At 37.1% G+C, this 14,759-nt stretch overlaps 1 protein-coding gene across 1 annotated transcript; it reads left to right on the forward strand.

Moving 5' to 3' along the window:
* The first annotated feature begins 7,734 nt into the window (after window positions 1-7,734).
* Window positions 7,735-10,218, forward strand: LOC122026667. Its single transcript, XM_042585395.1, has 5 exons — window positions 7,735-7,889; window positions 7,989-8,112; window positions 9,318-9,573; window positions 9,700-9,979; window positions 10,203-10,218. The coding sequence occupies exons 1-5, from the start codon at window positions 7,735-7,737 to the stop codon at window positions 10,216-10,218; spliced, it is 831 nt and encodes a 276-aa protein (XP_042441329.1).
* The last annotated feature ends 4,541 nt before the right edge of the window (window positions 10,219-14,759 follow it).

Here is a 14,759-nt window from a genome sequence, read left to right on the forward strand (position 1 = left end):
TTGCGCATTAACGTTGTAGAAAGAAGCGAGTATTTGGGGGTGCCGTCTATCCAACCCCCCTTCAAGCCGGCCGACCGATCCCCAACACAATGTTTGTCGGGTGGTATAGCGTCGGCAGTGTTCGCGGCATCGAGCGACGTCAGAGGTGTTGGGCAGAGACGAAGCTGAGAGAAGGGAGAGGGCGACGGTTCAACATCGATGGAGATCCAACAGTGATGAATCGGACCAGGAGAAGGGGGAAGTGAGCAGCGGTCAACGTCCGACATCAGGCCATGGTGGTTGGCGACGATGCGAGGAGGATGATCGGGAGAGGGTGGTGTTGGATTAGCGTCGTCGGGTGGTGGTGAGAAGGGGAAGAGGTCGCGGTGGGTTCGAGAGAGGTATAAGGAGAAGTCGACGTCTAAGGCTAGGGCACAGTTATGGGAACTTAGGGTTTTTCAATTAAAACCTAGGTTATTTTCTCAATCAACTCCCAATTAATTGGGTATTCCAAACAGACTTCCTCCGAGCCCAATAAACTCATCCCCGTAAAATTTGTCATACGAGCTTTGAAAAATTTCCAGAAAATTTTTAAAAATTTCTAAAAATTCCGTTAAGGTTATTCGTCTATTAAACCTTATTATTTAATTATTATTTGGGTATCATATTTTACATGCAAGGAAACTGTACTGACTTGAACGTCAGAGGGCCTTGCCAGGGACTCCTTCCCTGGTCTTTAGTCACTAACGCTTCGTTCTATCGGCTGGTTGTGTGTAGGGTCATTGAGGAGCTTTATCACAGATCGTAGAGTCAACTATTCATCAACAAACCATCCATCTGAGCTAGGGTGACATCTCCTCAGCCTTCAGACAGAATCTTGAACAACCAAACATCTCCTAGAATGGTTTAGAGTTCTTAAGTTCCATTAATTTTAAAGATATTCATGGGGATGGGGTTGCCATATTTTGATTATTTAATGATGATTACACATGGACTCTTGGCGATTTTAATGCATGTTTCGATTTCCAAATTGAAGGAACAAGAGTTATACTCCCTGCTTTTAATTGTAACATTATATGGTCTACAATTGATGGTAAATCCCAGTTCGATGCTTTCTTCAGAGCCACTAACATCATTAGCCCGATCCTTTGTTACATTCATTTAGCTATGAGGAATATAATATTTGGACATGGTGATTGTGATGGAACAGTGCGAGAAATTAAACTATACTTTTTATGGGCTATGTTGGAGGGTATTCCAATTAACTCGTGGTTTTATTTCTTGAAACACCTTGTGAGGTTAGGAAAATCTCCTCTAACTAGTCCTATTATTTTTAGAGGACTAATTACTCGAATTATTGTAATATTAAGTTGTGACTTAGGAGAATTAGAAATGATAGATACAACTCTTGGGATTGATCTTGACACATGCTTGGCTTTTCACATGATATAACGAGATGAGCATGGCTATAGTCTTCTTTTGAAACATAATTTTCCTCTACATTTGCCTAACCTTGATTTGATCATTGTTCCAATCAAAGATAATTGGTTGTTATCTATGGCCAATAAACATCCCATCCCTCTTTCTATAGCACCCTTTATGGATATTCCTTCATGTAACCATGATCTTGCTAGATTTCTCTTTCACAAGTTGCGCCATATCTTAAATGATCTCCATCATGACCATACTTTACATAATGAATTGTTAGAAAAATATAAAGTGATGTCAGACGAACAATTCCAATGTTTACGTGACTATTTTAAGGGTGAAAAGGAGTTGTTTAAGGTTATGACTAAAATTATGGATGATCTAAGGTGTGAATGGGGGATAAGACAAGAATTTAGAGCATTCATGAGACAAACTCATATTGACATGAATGTCATATATTAGTATCACAGGTTTTATGAAAGTACCTTAACTATTATCCTGTGGGAACTACATTCCATGGCTTTTGTGATTACCCTCTGTAAGGAACTAGGGCGCTAAGCATGCGAAAGCACAGCAGAAAATATCTAGTTCCTATCTAGAAATCCATGAGAAAGGAAACCGTATAATAAGTTTCTACATGAAAAAGGAGTTATACCTTTGTTGCGTGCCCTTCACAATCCCGACAACAATGTTTCTTTATATGCATATCTTAGCGCAATCAAGTGGCCATGCCTCTATGGTATCCACACGAACAAGTCTCGTTTGTCTCACAAACTCACAAAGTGGAGAATGAAACAACCAAAGGTTGTGCTAGCAACCCTTCTTGGAAGTTTCGGCCAAGTGGAAGAGAGGAGGAGGAAGAAGAGCAAGAACACCAAAAATTCATCATGAAAATGAATACAAAAACCCCCTTTTATAGATTCATGACATTGCCTTATGCCTTAATGTCAATTTCCTTATTTGACATTAATATTTGTCATCATCCAATGAATACAATGCATTCAATGCATGAGCAATTCAAATTGTTCATTCTTCATCCAATGCATGAGTAATTCAAGTTGTACACTCCTCTTTCTTCATGAATTCAAATTCGTGAAATCACTTAACGAGTCCAACTCATTAATCATCAATCCAATTGACTCAATGAGTCTAATTCAAATTGGACTCAATCCAATAGTTGGATCTAATTGAGTCTAACTCAATGAGTCTAATTTAAATTATATTTAATCCAATGATCCAACATATGAATCCATCTCCATTGACTTGTTCTTTGTGTGTGACCCAATAGGTTCTCATAACATTGACAATGTATCCAAATCAACATTTAGATACATAAGCAATGAGTGGCATCTAGCAAGGCATCATTGCTACCCAAGTGACGAGAATGTCGAGATCCAACCTAATCTTTCCATGGTTATTATCTTGTATGATTCAATCGTTCTATCCTTGATATCTAGATTGATCAATGAATCATAGAGCGTGTCATCCTCTTATCAATCTTTATATTTCTTAGCCTCTAAGTATATACACTCAATCAAATAAGCTCAATATCGCATATTGACTCATTTAAGCATGGTCATGCATTCTTGTGTGCTACAAATCAAGGGGCCCACAGATATCACTTCCTTTATATGGAAGGGATAGATCCCATATATATCACTCACATCCCTTTGCATAACTTATTGCATACCCAATGATCGACTTTATGGTCCACCCTGTTACAGGTGACATTTGTCGATACCAAAGTATACAACTCCTTATGTAAAGAACCATAGTGACTTCAGGTCTAAGGACTATTCATACTAATAGTCACATGAGAATGTTTATGACACTCATATAATGATCCATGAAAATTTTCATGGCTGGTCATTCATTATATATTCTCTAATATATAGTCATGTGTCAACCTGATATCTTATATCCATGACTTGTAAGATTAAGTCATCCGTTGACCTACATGCTAGTCTTAGTGCATTAATATTATCCTTGTATATTAATACTTGACTAGGAATAAAACCAATTCAACCAATTGATATGTTGTAGATTAAAACTTTCTACTCTAGGACATTATTATACTTATTCATTCAGCACTGAATTGAAGTAAATATAATAATCAACTTTACCTTTATTAATAATGAAATATGATATAAAAGGAGCTTTTTACAATCATCTCATAATTAGTACCAGGACTAATGCTAACAATCTCTCACTGGCACTAGTGCCAATCACTGAAATATCTAATACCCAGTGACCTAGTATAACCATCATGCTTCCTCTGTGCCTAAGCCTTGGTCAAGGGATCCACAATGTTAACATCAGTCGGTTCTCTGCATATCCTCACATCCCATCTAGCTACAATCTCTCGAATGAGATGAAACCACTGTAGTATCTAATACCCAGCACCACCATTTAAACCAAATACATACCCTAATATTGATCTAGAATCATCTTTTTCAGTTTGGAAGCTATAATCAATGTAACCCTTTACAACAAGCTTTCATCTCCTCCAAAAATCAAGAAATAATCTTGAGTCCTTCTCATGTACTTAAGAATATTCTTAACTGTTATCTGGTGACCTTCACCTGGATCTGACTGGTATCTGCTCGTCATGCTTAATGCATACGAGACATATGGGGGAGTACAAAGCATGATGTACATGATAGATCCTATAGTAGATCCATAAGGAATCTGTTCCAAGCGGTCCCTTTCTTCCTTAGGGGAGGGCCATTGAGTCTTTAAAAGACTCACACTATGTGACATTGGCAGGAATACCTTCTTGGAATTGAATGGTGAAACGATTAAGCACCTTGTCAATGTATGTACTATGACTTAGACCAAGCAATCTCTTAGATCTATCTCTATTGATCTTGATGCCTAAAATGTAGGTTGCTTCATCTAAGTCTTTCATTGAAAAATAATTCCCAAGCCAAGTCTTCACTGACTGAAGAATAGGGATATCATTTCTAATGAGAAGTATGTCATCTACATACAATACGAGAAAGATGACTGTGCTCCCACTAACCTTCTTGTAAACACAAGGTTCATCTTCATTCTTAATGAAACCAAACATTTTGATTCCATCATCGAATAGAAGATTCCAGCTTCTAGAAGTTTACTTCAATCCATAAATAGATCTTTGCAACTTACAAACCTTTCCAGCATTCTTTGGATCTACAAAACCCTTAGGTTGTATCATATACACATCCTCAAGGAGATTTCTATTAAGAAATGCAGTTTTGATATCCATCTGCTAGATCTCATAATCATAGTAAGCTGTAATAGCAAGCATGTTCCTAATGGACTTGAGCATCGCAACTAGTGAAAAGGTTTCATCATAGTCTATACCATGAATTTGCTTGAATCCTTTAGTTAATAATCTACCTTTATAGGTATGCATATGTCCATCCATGTCAGTCTTCACCTTGAAGGCCCACTTACACCCAATGGGTTTGATCCCTTTAAGTGGATCAACCAAAGTCCATACTTGGTTAGTGTACATGGATTCCATTTCAAATCTCATAGCCTTTAGACATTTCTCTGAATCTAGGCCTTGTACAGCTTCCTGATAAGATATAGGCTCATTGAGACCGACAAGCACTACATCACCATGATCAGACAAGAAAAAAAAATATCTCTCAGGTTGACGACAGGTCCAATCAAATCTGTGTAGAGCTTGTGCTACTTGAACAGGTTGTTGCTCCATAACTTCTTGTGGTGTAACAAAATCATAATCCACAACATTTTGTGGTACCTGTTCAGTTTTCATTAAGGCTTCGGTGCTAGTTTGTGGATCTTGAATTTCTTCAAGATCGACTTGACTCCCAATAGTTTTTTCTAGAAATAAACTCCCTTTCTAGAAAGACGCCATTTCTGGAAACAAACACTTTGCCTTCGGTGGGATTATAAAAGTAGTATCCCTTTGTTTCCTTGGGATATCGTACAAAATAGCACTTATCCGATTTCGGTCCTAATTTATCTTAGACTTGTCGTCGAACATAAGCCTCACAACCCCAAACACTACAATAAAAACCCTCATAGACATCGGTGGAACAACATCGGTTTTAAGCAAAAAATGATGTCTTTGAGTATTTTACACCGATTTTTTCAAAAATCGGTGTCTATAAGCGCAGATTTTCACTCATAGACATCGGTTTTTTAAGCCGATGTCTATGAGCGCCTTTTTTTCGTTAATAGACACCGATTTTAACAGCGGTTTTTAAAACCCGGTGTCTATGATAAAATAAAATAATTTAATTTTCCCACCAATACTTAGCCAAAATTTACAACATTTCACTATTTCCTCCAAACCTAAACCTATATCGCGATGTCCACTGTATATCCACCACTTTCCTCCTCGCCGTTGGCCATCCGGCTATCTCTTTCACCCTCATCTCCCTCTTTCCCTTCCTAGATCGATGCACAGCACAACTTGCCTTGTGTTTGACTGAGGATGTAAAGGGTAGCAGCGTAGGCGGCTTGACCCATGGAGGATGAGGTGACGGAGTTGCATTCCATCCCCCCGACGCCACCATGGCCGCAGATCTGGAGAGAGGGAGGTATGTGGTTGTTGTGCTCTTCCTTTGCTGCAGTATGATCCTAGGACTCCGGTCGATCGCAGTAGAGAGGCCTCTTCGGTCGTCAACGGCGCAGGCAGGAAGCAACCGCAGCGATCTCATGGAAGACGACAAGCCTCCTCTCCTCGGTCGCCTTGTGAATTCTCTCTCCAAGAATGGCTCTCACTCGCACGCTTGGCCAGTATGAAACCCTTTCCCTTCTTCTCTCAACCAAATCGTGTTATTTTTTCCTTTTTTTTCCCTGTTTTATCTGCTTTGGTTTGAGATTGGAAGTTTACAAATTTGGTGTGGCATGAACTGGAGCTAGGGTGGAGGGTTGTGCTCGGATCCACAATCGCTTTCGCAGGATCCGCTCTCAGGAGCGTCGGGGGAGTGGGGGGAGGCGGCATCTTTGTGCCCATGCTCACCTTGATCCTTGGTTTCGACCTCAAGACTCCTGCAGCCATCTCCAAGTGTAAGGAAAGGATAAGAATTGCTCTTTCTGCGATTTTAATCACAGTTCCCCTGCGCGAGTGAGCTGTTGATTATTGAGCAATGGCTCTTCCATTGCCATCCATCTTCGAAGTAAACACAAAGAGATCAAGTAGTTTTGATCTCTTCTTTGTCGATTCGATACTCTCTTCCTCCTCTAATACTATCATGGCTTGGCTTAAGGCCTTGGTGTTGGCTTTAAGCCTTGCTTGGTTAGGGTTCGTGGCAGATGCTGCAATTGTGGAGCACACATTTAACGTAATTTTTATGATTTTTTTATTAAGTTTTTTTTTTACTAGCAAAAGCTTCGATTTAATCTTTTCTTTTAAAAAAATAAATAAATTTATAGGTGGGCAATTTGAGTGTTCGACGATTGTGCCAGGACACAGTCATAACTGCAGTTAATGGCCAGATGCCCGGGCCGACCATTGAAGTGAATGAAGGTGACACGTTGGTCGTTCACGTCATCAATGACTCCCCTTATAATATGACAATTCACTGGTAATTTATTACGAGATTATATGTTTTTATCTTCGACATCACACATTGGATATGCCAATCATTGATTTTGACCTTGCATTACTATTCCAGCCTATGCTTTTGTTGGGTATTAGCATTGGCATTGCTTTCAATGCCATGCAGAATGGATGATCACAACCATCCTCATCGCCCTATTCCTTGGTAAAGATTTATATAGGACTTGTTGAATTGCTGAACTTGGAAACTGATTTTTTTTTATATATATTTTTCACATTACAATTAGTTGCTTATTTGTTCTTTTTTTCAATATCATGAACTATTTTATTTATCATTCTCAAAATTTAACTGGCTTTTTGTTTTCCATTCAAATTATATTTTTTGTTGCCTGATCTCTTATTTTCATGCCGACCACAAGTTCCCACCTCTCAATCTGTTTCTTCTCTTCTGGAGGTGTCCAGTGTAAGCTTAAGCTCAGGGTTTGTTGTTGTTCGAGCTGATGCTTTCTCTAGATTTCGACTATATTTGTGTGGCTAATCACAGTGATTTTGCAGAGTGAAACAAATCTCATGCTATAATCTCTCTTATGGTTACCAGAAGATTCCTCCTTTCAGCAACAATCGTTTATATGAATCCTTTCGGGACTTCATCTAAAGACTTCTTTTTTCTGATCGGCAGGATTAATATAGCATGAAGTTTGTTGTTCTTTAGAATCATCTCCGCTTCTGTTGGAAGGCAAAAAATTAGCGAGCTGAATCAACGGCAGGTGGTGCGCAAGGAGGAAAGGTTGTTGATATCCGCGGAAATGGCTATTGACAATCCCTCTGCAACAATACAAGTTACTAGACCAAGCCAATCGTCCTTTAGCTCTAGCAGTGAAAATATGACACCTTTGCATGTCTCTGCTGCCACCGTAAATGGGGATGGTTATGACAGTGATGGATCCTATTTTGCTCCTCCGTGAGTTGATACTTCCCTTTATTTTTTCATACAACACGAGAATCAGAACAAAAACTTAATTCTCTCAATTTTCTTATAGTTTTTTCTTAATAATTTCAGCTTGGACTCCTTGTGTCATCATACCAGCAGCAAAGAAAACTTAACAACCTTCATGATTCGCTTATTGTTTGAAGTTCTGAATGCTTGTTTACAAATTATGGGTGGGAGTGGGCTATACCAATCTGTAAGTTTCCTCACCACATTGATACAAAGATTTTTTTCTCCATCTTCTATGAAGAATAATTTGTCCAAGATGAAACAAGTGGTCCAATTAATTTTTTTAGCTCTTTTCTCATCTAGATTGACTGTTTTTGTTGGTCATCGTATTCTATTGTTGTTATGTGTTTGGTGATTTATGATTTGTTTGTTTATGATTATGAACTTGTTTTAATTGATTAAGGGTACAATTGTTATATATACGTATTGATATTAGTAATTCTTAATTTAATATTCTTCTCTATTGTAATATTATTTTAATGGTGATTGTCTGAGCCTTTGGCTAGGTGTTGGGTTGTGGGTCAACCGCCTGCTATCTGGAACCATCTTTTACTACCTTATGTTTCGACATATTGTTTCTATCAGACATAATGTTAGTACCAAATAAATATTTATGTTATGCTTGTTTATACAAGACGTGCATGCGAGTTCAACTTTCTTTATGCTTTAAGCTTGATAGCCTATCAGAAAAACTTTTTCTATTATGATGTTACTTATAAGCAATTCATGTTTACAAAGGTTGCATGATGAAGATTACTTAAATGATTATTTGTATTATATGCAGTACTAGATAAACTTGAATTGGTTTAGACCTTTTGATGTGATTAACAATTCAATTTTAATTATTGTTCCTATTTTCCTGTGTTTGTAAGAATTCTATTGTAATGCTTATTCCTATTTTTCTGCATTTGGATCCTCTGTATGAGTATGTTTTCCTTCGCAAATCAGTAGTCTTAACTCTTATCAGTTCACTTTTATTAATCTCTTATTAATTCTTTAGTACTCTTTCATATTATCCCATTTTCTGAGAAGACAATAACAATTTTGGTTTATAGAAGAATAGGACACATTGCTAGCAGATTGTTCTAATACAAGTTGAGTTTCTGAGGTTATCTGTTTAAATAAAAATTTACTCTTCCTATTTCATTTTGTTCTTTTGAAAATGTATTATGTCAATATAAGTAGAATCTTTTTGAGTTTATGAGTTTATCTATTTAAATAAAAATATTCTCTTCCTATTAGCTAATTCTGTTGCTTGCTAGTGATTATGTTTACCTACTATTTGCTTTACTCTCACATGTGAGAGTCAGTTCTTTTCTTACATGTTTGTTTATATCAAATATTTAAGTTTATTTTATTTATAACAAGTACTCTCTTTTTTCCTGTGTTTAGGAAAGTGAAAGTGAGGATGATGGTCTTGACATGGGTGATGATGATGATGTTGAGGAACCTGAAAATGAACCAGAGGCTGTTAGGAAAGAACCAACCATTGAGAAACCTGCTCCTGTTTCAGCACCACCCAAAGATGGTGAAAGGCAACTGTCAAAGAAAGAGCTTAAGAAAAAGGAAATGGCAGAGTTGGATGCACTTCTACATGAAATGGGCATTGCAAATAAAGATAGTAATACTGCACAAAATGAGACAGCTGGTAATGCCTTCTTTCACATAATTAGTTTATTTTTGATAGATAGTAAATTTTAATTCACTTGAGTTGCTTCATATATATGAAGCGACTGTTTAATGTGTGTTGAATTTGTTTATCCTTGTTATGCAGACAAGAAGCAACTGGAGCAAAGTAGTGAAGGGGAGAAGAAAGAAAGTGTTGGTGCTCCTTCAGAGAACAGAATCTTAAAGAAGAAGAAATCCAAGAAAGAAAAATCATCAAAGGAACAGGAGGAGCATGATCAGAATAAGAAGAAAGGAGACATTGAAGCTGAAGTGGCAGATGCATCTGCAGTTAACGTAAAGGAAAGGATAAAGAAGGTGGCCTCCATGAGGAAGAAGAAATCAAGCAAAGAGATGGATGCCGAACAGTTGAATAAAAGGGCTTCTTACTTAAGCAGTAGGTTAATTGGTACCTCAATTGGCCAATTGTAAGAAGAATATTTGTGTAATTTGTGGATACAGATTTAATGTGTACAATATCTATTATCTTTTTATGTTGTAAGAATAATATTTGTGCTGGTTACATGGATATTGACTTGTTTGTATAATATCGATTTTTCACTGTTTCAGAAATTGAATCTGTGTCGTTAAATAATACTGATATTACATCAGTTTCCACCCCTGCTAAAACCGATGTCATTAACTAATATTACATCAGTTTTACACCGTTGCTGAAATAGTGTCGTTAAGTGATACTACACCGGTTCATAACCGATTCAAAAACCAGTGTCGTTAAGTGATAGTACACCGGTTTTAACCCGATGTCTAAAATGACAGACCTTTTACATCGCCTTCATAGACATCGGTCGAAAATGTAATAGACAGCGGTGAAAAACCGATGTCTATGAGAGTTTTTGTTGTAGTGAAATCTTCATAAAAGACATATTGGGACTCTTCCCAGTTCATATCGTATATGGTATCTTTATGACAGCCTTAGATGGAACTGGTTAAGTGTGAAAGCGGTCGTCTCTAGAGCATGTCCCTAGAAGGAAGTAGGAAGATCTATTTGACTCATCATTGATCGTACCATAGCTAATAAAGTACGATTTCTCCTTTCTGATACACTATTCCATTATGGTGTTCCAAGTGGAGTGAGTTGAGAAATGATCCCACACTCAATAAGATGGTCATGAAACTCTTGGCTAAGGTATTCCCCACCTTGATTTGATTGAAGCATTTTAATACTATTACCAAGTTGGTTTGGTACTTCATTCTTAAATTCTTTTAACTTTTCAAAGGATTCTGACTTTTGTCTCATCAGATACACATAGTCATTTATACTAAAATCATCAGTGAAAATAATGAAGTAATGATAACCTCCTCTAGATGCTATTTTGAAAGGGTCACATACATCAGTATGTATGAGTCCTAACAAGTCATTAGCTCTTGCGCTATGTCCACTAAGTGGAGTCTTTGTCATCTTGCCTTGAAGACAAGATTCGCATACCTCATATGATTCAAAATTAAATGAGTCCAAAAGTCTATCCTTATGGAGTTGGGATATGCGACTCTCATTTATGTGACCTAGGCGACAATGCCAGAGATATGTGTGGTTTAAATCATTAGACTTGAACCATTTGGTATTTATGTTATAAATTGGGTTGTCAAAGTCTAGAACATAGAGTCCATTCATGAGATGTGCACTACAATAGAACATTTCATTGAAATAAATAGAACAACATTTGTCCTTTATTATAAATGAGAATCCTTTCTTGTCCAAACAAGAAACAAAGATGATGTTCTTAGTTAAGGTAGGCATATAACAGTACTCTTCAAGTTCTAAAATAAACTCAGTGGGCAAAGATAAGGAATATGTTCCTACAGCTATAGCAGCAACTCTTAAACCACTTTGTCCTTTGTCAATGATCTACTATTTCTCAGCCTCTACACATTAGTACAAATATGAGATGCACACTCGGTATCTAATACCCAAGAAGAAGAAATAGATAGATTGACTTCTATAACATATATACCTGAGGCAGAAGTCTCACTTCTCTTCCTTTTTCAGCTCCTTTAGCTACAATTTACAGTTTCTCTTCCAGTGTCTGGTCTCGCCATAGTGGAAGAAGGTTCCTTCCTTAACAACTCGACATTTGGGTTTCAATGAATGAGTCTTGCCCTTGTATTTGGCTTAGGTCCTACCCTTACCTTTGGGCTTCCATTTTCCTTTGCCCTTTTGCATCATCAAAATGGTACTAGGCTTTGCCTTCTTAAGGTTGAGTTCAACAGTTCTCAACATGCTCAACATCTCAGGCAATAGTTTTTCAATTACATTGAAATAGAGCCTTAAAGATCTCAAATCTCTCATGCATTGCTTGTCCTTGATATAATTGTCTAAGATGTTCAATCATATCATAAACATTCATGTTCTCATGTTGCTTCTAAAGCTCAGAGTTCATGGTGATAAGCATAAGGAATGATACATCTAATGTATCATCTTGATGCTTCTTATAAGCATTCTTATCAGCTCTAGTGGCAGTAGTGGAGGGTGTTTCAGGAATGGACTACTCTAGGATGTACAGTTTTCTCTCCTACTTGAGAACTATTCTCAAGTTCCTGTACTAGTCTACAAAATTAGCTCCATTAAGCTTGTCCTTATCAAGGATAGATCATAGAAAGAGTGTATTCGACGTACTAGACAACATGGTGATCTATAATAATAAAATACAGAAATAGGTATCATATTTAGATCATTTAATTAGGCCTTTAATTAAATTATTCTCCCACTAAATTCTAAAGCTTGGTAGGAGCAAGTCACTACTAGCTTTCTAGCTCTAAACCTAAGAGCAAAGACATTCAAGTGGGACAAGATCCATATTATACCTTATCTTGAGTTAGCCTTGGCTAATCACTCAAGACTTATATAACCTAGGTAGGCAACATATACCAATGGGACAAAATCCATATTATACCTTTTCTTAAGTTAGCTTTGGCTAATCACCCAAGATTTGTATAACTTAGGTAGACAATATTTACCAATTACATCCTATGTAACTCTTGTATCATTAGGCGAACAAGACTATTTGTTCATTTGCCCATCTTATGAAATCCACATTATAACACATCTTGAGTTAGCTTTGGATAATCACCTAAGACTAGTATAATTGAATTACATCGTATGTGATATGCCTCTAAGTTCTCAATCCAATTGAGGTAACTTATTTAAGTCACACCCAAAGTCCAATAGTCGGACATCACTATTGTCCAATCATACTTTACCAAGATAAAACGAGTCACTTTTCTTTGGCAAACCTGACTACAAATGATTGAGGTAGTAGTGAGCACCGAAGTTTGGTAGGCATATTTAAAAGAGACCTAATTATGATTAAACTACACATGTATCGCATACAATCATAGCATATCATGACATACATCACATATATGCATAAAATAAAATGTGACATGATTATGACCCCATTTTCTATGATCCTCTCAAGCCAATGAGAAGATCGTAAGGTCAACTTAGGTCAAAGCATCTTCTCCAAGTGCTTCTGATGTGAACCCAATGAGAAAGATATCTCAAGAACCCACAATGAATTAAAGACAGAAAGAAGGAAGGTCTAAGATGATAAGATGGATGAAAAGAAACCTTGACCCAACGCTTAGGGAAGCACGAACCTTGGTATAGAAGATGGAAGATGCCACGACCTTGGGATTGAGATTAATAAGCCTTTGAACGCCACAAGGAGATGCCTTGATAAGTTATAGTTCAATGAAGAACCAATAAGCGAGAGCCTCACCTTGCTTGAGATTGAAAAATATATCAAAGATACATGTGTGGCCATCACCCCATTTATTTATAACTATAGGATGACCAAAAAATCCTAAAAAGCCAAAAGAAAGCTCATTTAGTAAAGGCCTATATAGACTACTTAGCCATTTTAAGTTTATGGCATTATTACAACCCAAATAAAGGTAGAAATTGAGTCCAAATTGAGCCTACATATCCATACTACATAGATATAAGACTTAAGTGCTAATTCAACTCATCTAAAGCTTGAATTAGGTTGACTAAGTCGGATAATTTTATCTTGGTCAAACCTTCTTCAATGGTAGCTTTGGCCTCGCATCTTCAATTAGCACATTAAGTGCTTCCTTCATCTTTTTAGCCTTAGCCCTTGTAATTGGGCCTCCATTGATGCATAATGGATCATCATTAATATCTAGAGTGGGCCGAGCATGATCCATATCATAAGCTTGTTGCGCAACTTATTGTTCTCCTTCTTTTACTCTATCATTCCCCCTCTTCTCAAAAGGAGTCGACCTCAAATCTTGATCACCTACATCAAAAGGAGAAAGATCAGAAATATTAAATGTAGCACTCACATTATACTCACTTGGTAAGTCAAGCTTGTATGAATTACCATTGATTCGAGCAATGACTTGAAATGGACCATCTCCTCGTGGATGCAACTTAGTACAACGTTTAGTAGGGAATCTTTCCTTTCTCATATGAACCCAACCCCAATCTCCGGGTTCAAAGATCACTTTCCTTCTATCCCATATTGGTTTGCACAGCATATTTTTCAGTCCTCTTTTCAATTTGCAATCTCATGTAGTTGCCTCAAAAACTCAACTTTTCTAGTACCATCTAAACTAGCACGCTCAGAGATAGGCAAAGGTGACAAATCTAAAGGAGTTAAAGGTTTGAACCCATATACCACTTCAAAAGGTGAAAAATTAGCAGTAGAATGCATAGATCTATTATAAGCAAATTCAACACGCGGTAAACAATCTTCCCAACTTTTTAAATTCTTTTGAATGATAGCTCTCAATAAAGTAGATAAAGTTCGATTTACCACCTTAGTTTGTCCATCTATTTGTGGATGATAAGTTGTGGAAAATAAATGCTTTATTCCTAGCTTTCCTCATAATGTCTTCCAAAAGTAGCTTAGAAAATTGCATCACGATTTGAAACTATGCTCCTCATTACTCCATGAAGCAGCACGATCTCCCTTCGAGACAAAGCATCGACAATAATGCTTTCCATAACTTGTTTATACTTGATCACATAAGGGAATGATTCAATGAATTCTACCCATTTTGCATGACATCTATTCAACTTACTTTAGCTCTTTAAATGCTTCAATGATTCATGATCAGTGTGAATAACAAACTCTTTAGGCCACAAGTAATGCTGCTAAGTTTCTAAAGCCCACACCAATGCAT

This window comes from Zingiber officinale, chromosome 10A (assembly GCF_018446385.1).
Source record: "Zingiber officinale cultivar Zhangliang chromosome 10A, Zo_v1.1, whole genome shotgun sequence".
NCBI lineage: Eukaryota > Viridiplantae > Streptophyta > Magnoliopsida > Zingiberales > Zingiberaceae > Zingiber > Zingiber officinale.

Excerpts from the sequence above, each read along its gene's own strand:
- LOC122026667 (XM_042585395.1), top strand. The coding sequence starts at position 7,735 with ATGGCTATTGACAATCCCTCTGCAACAATACAAGTTACTAGACCAAGC. Across the intron at positions 7,890-7,988 it reads GGATCCTATTTTGCTCCTCC|CTTGGACTCCTTGTGTCATC; the intron begins GTGAGTTGATAC and ends TAATAATTTCAG. Across the intron at positions 8,113-9,317 it reads GGAGTGGGCTATACCAATCT|GAAAGTGAAAGTGAGGATGA; the intron begins GTAAGTTTCCTC and ends TCCTGTGTTTAG.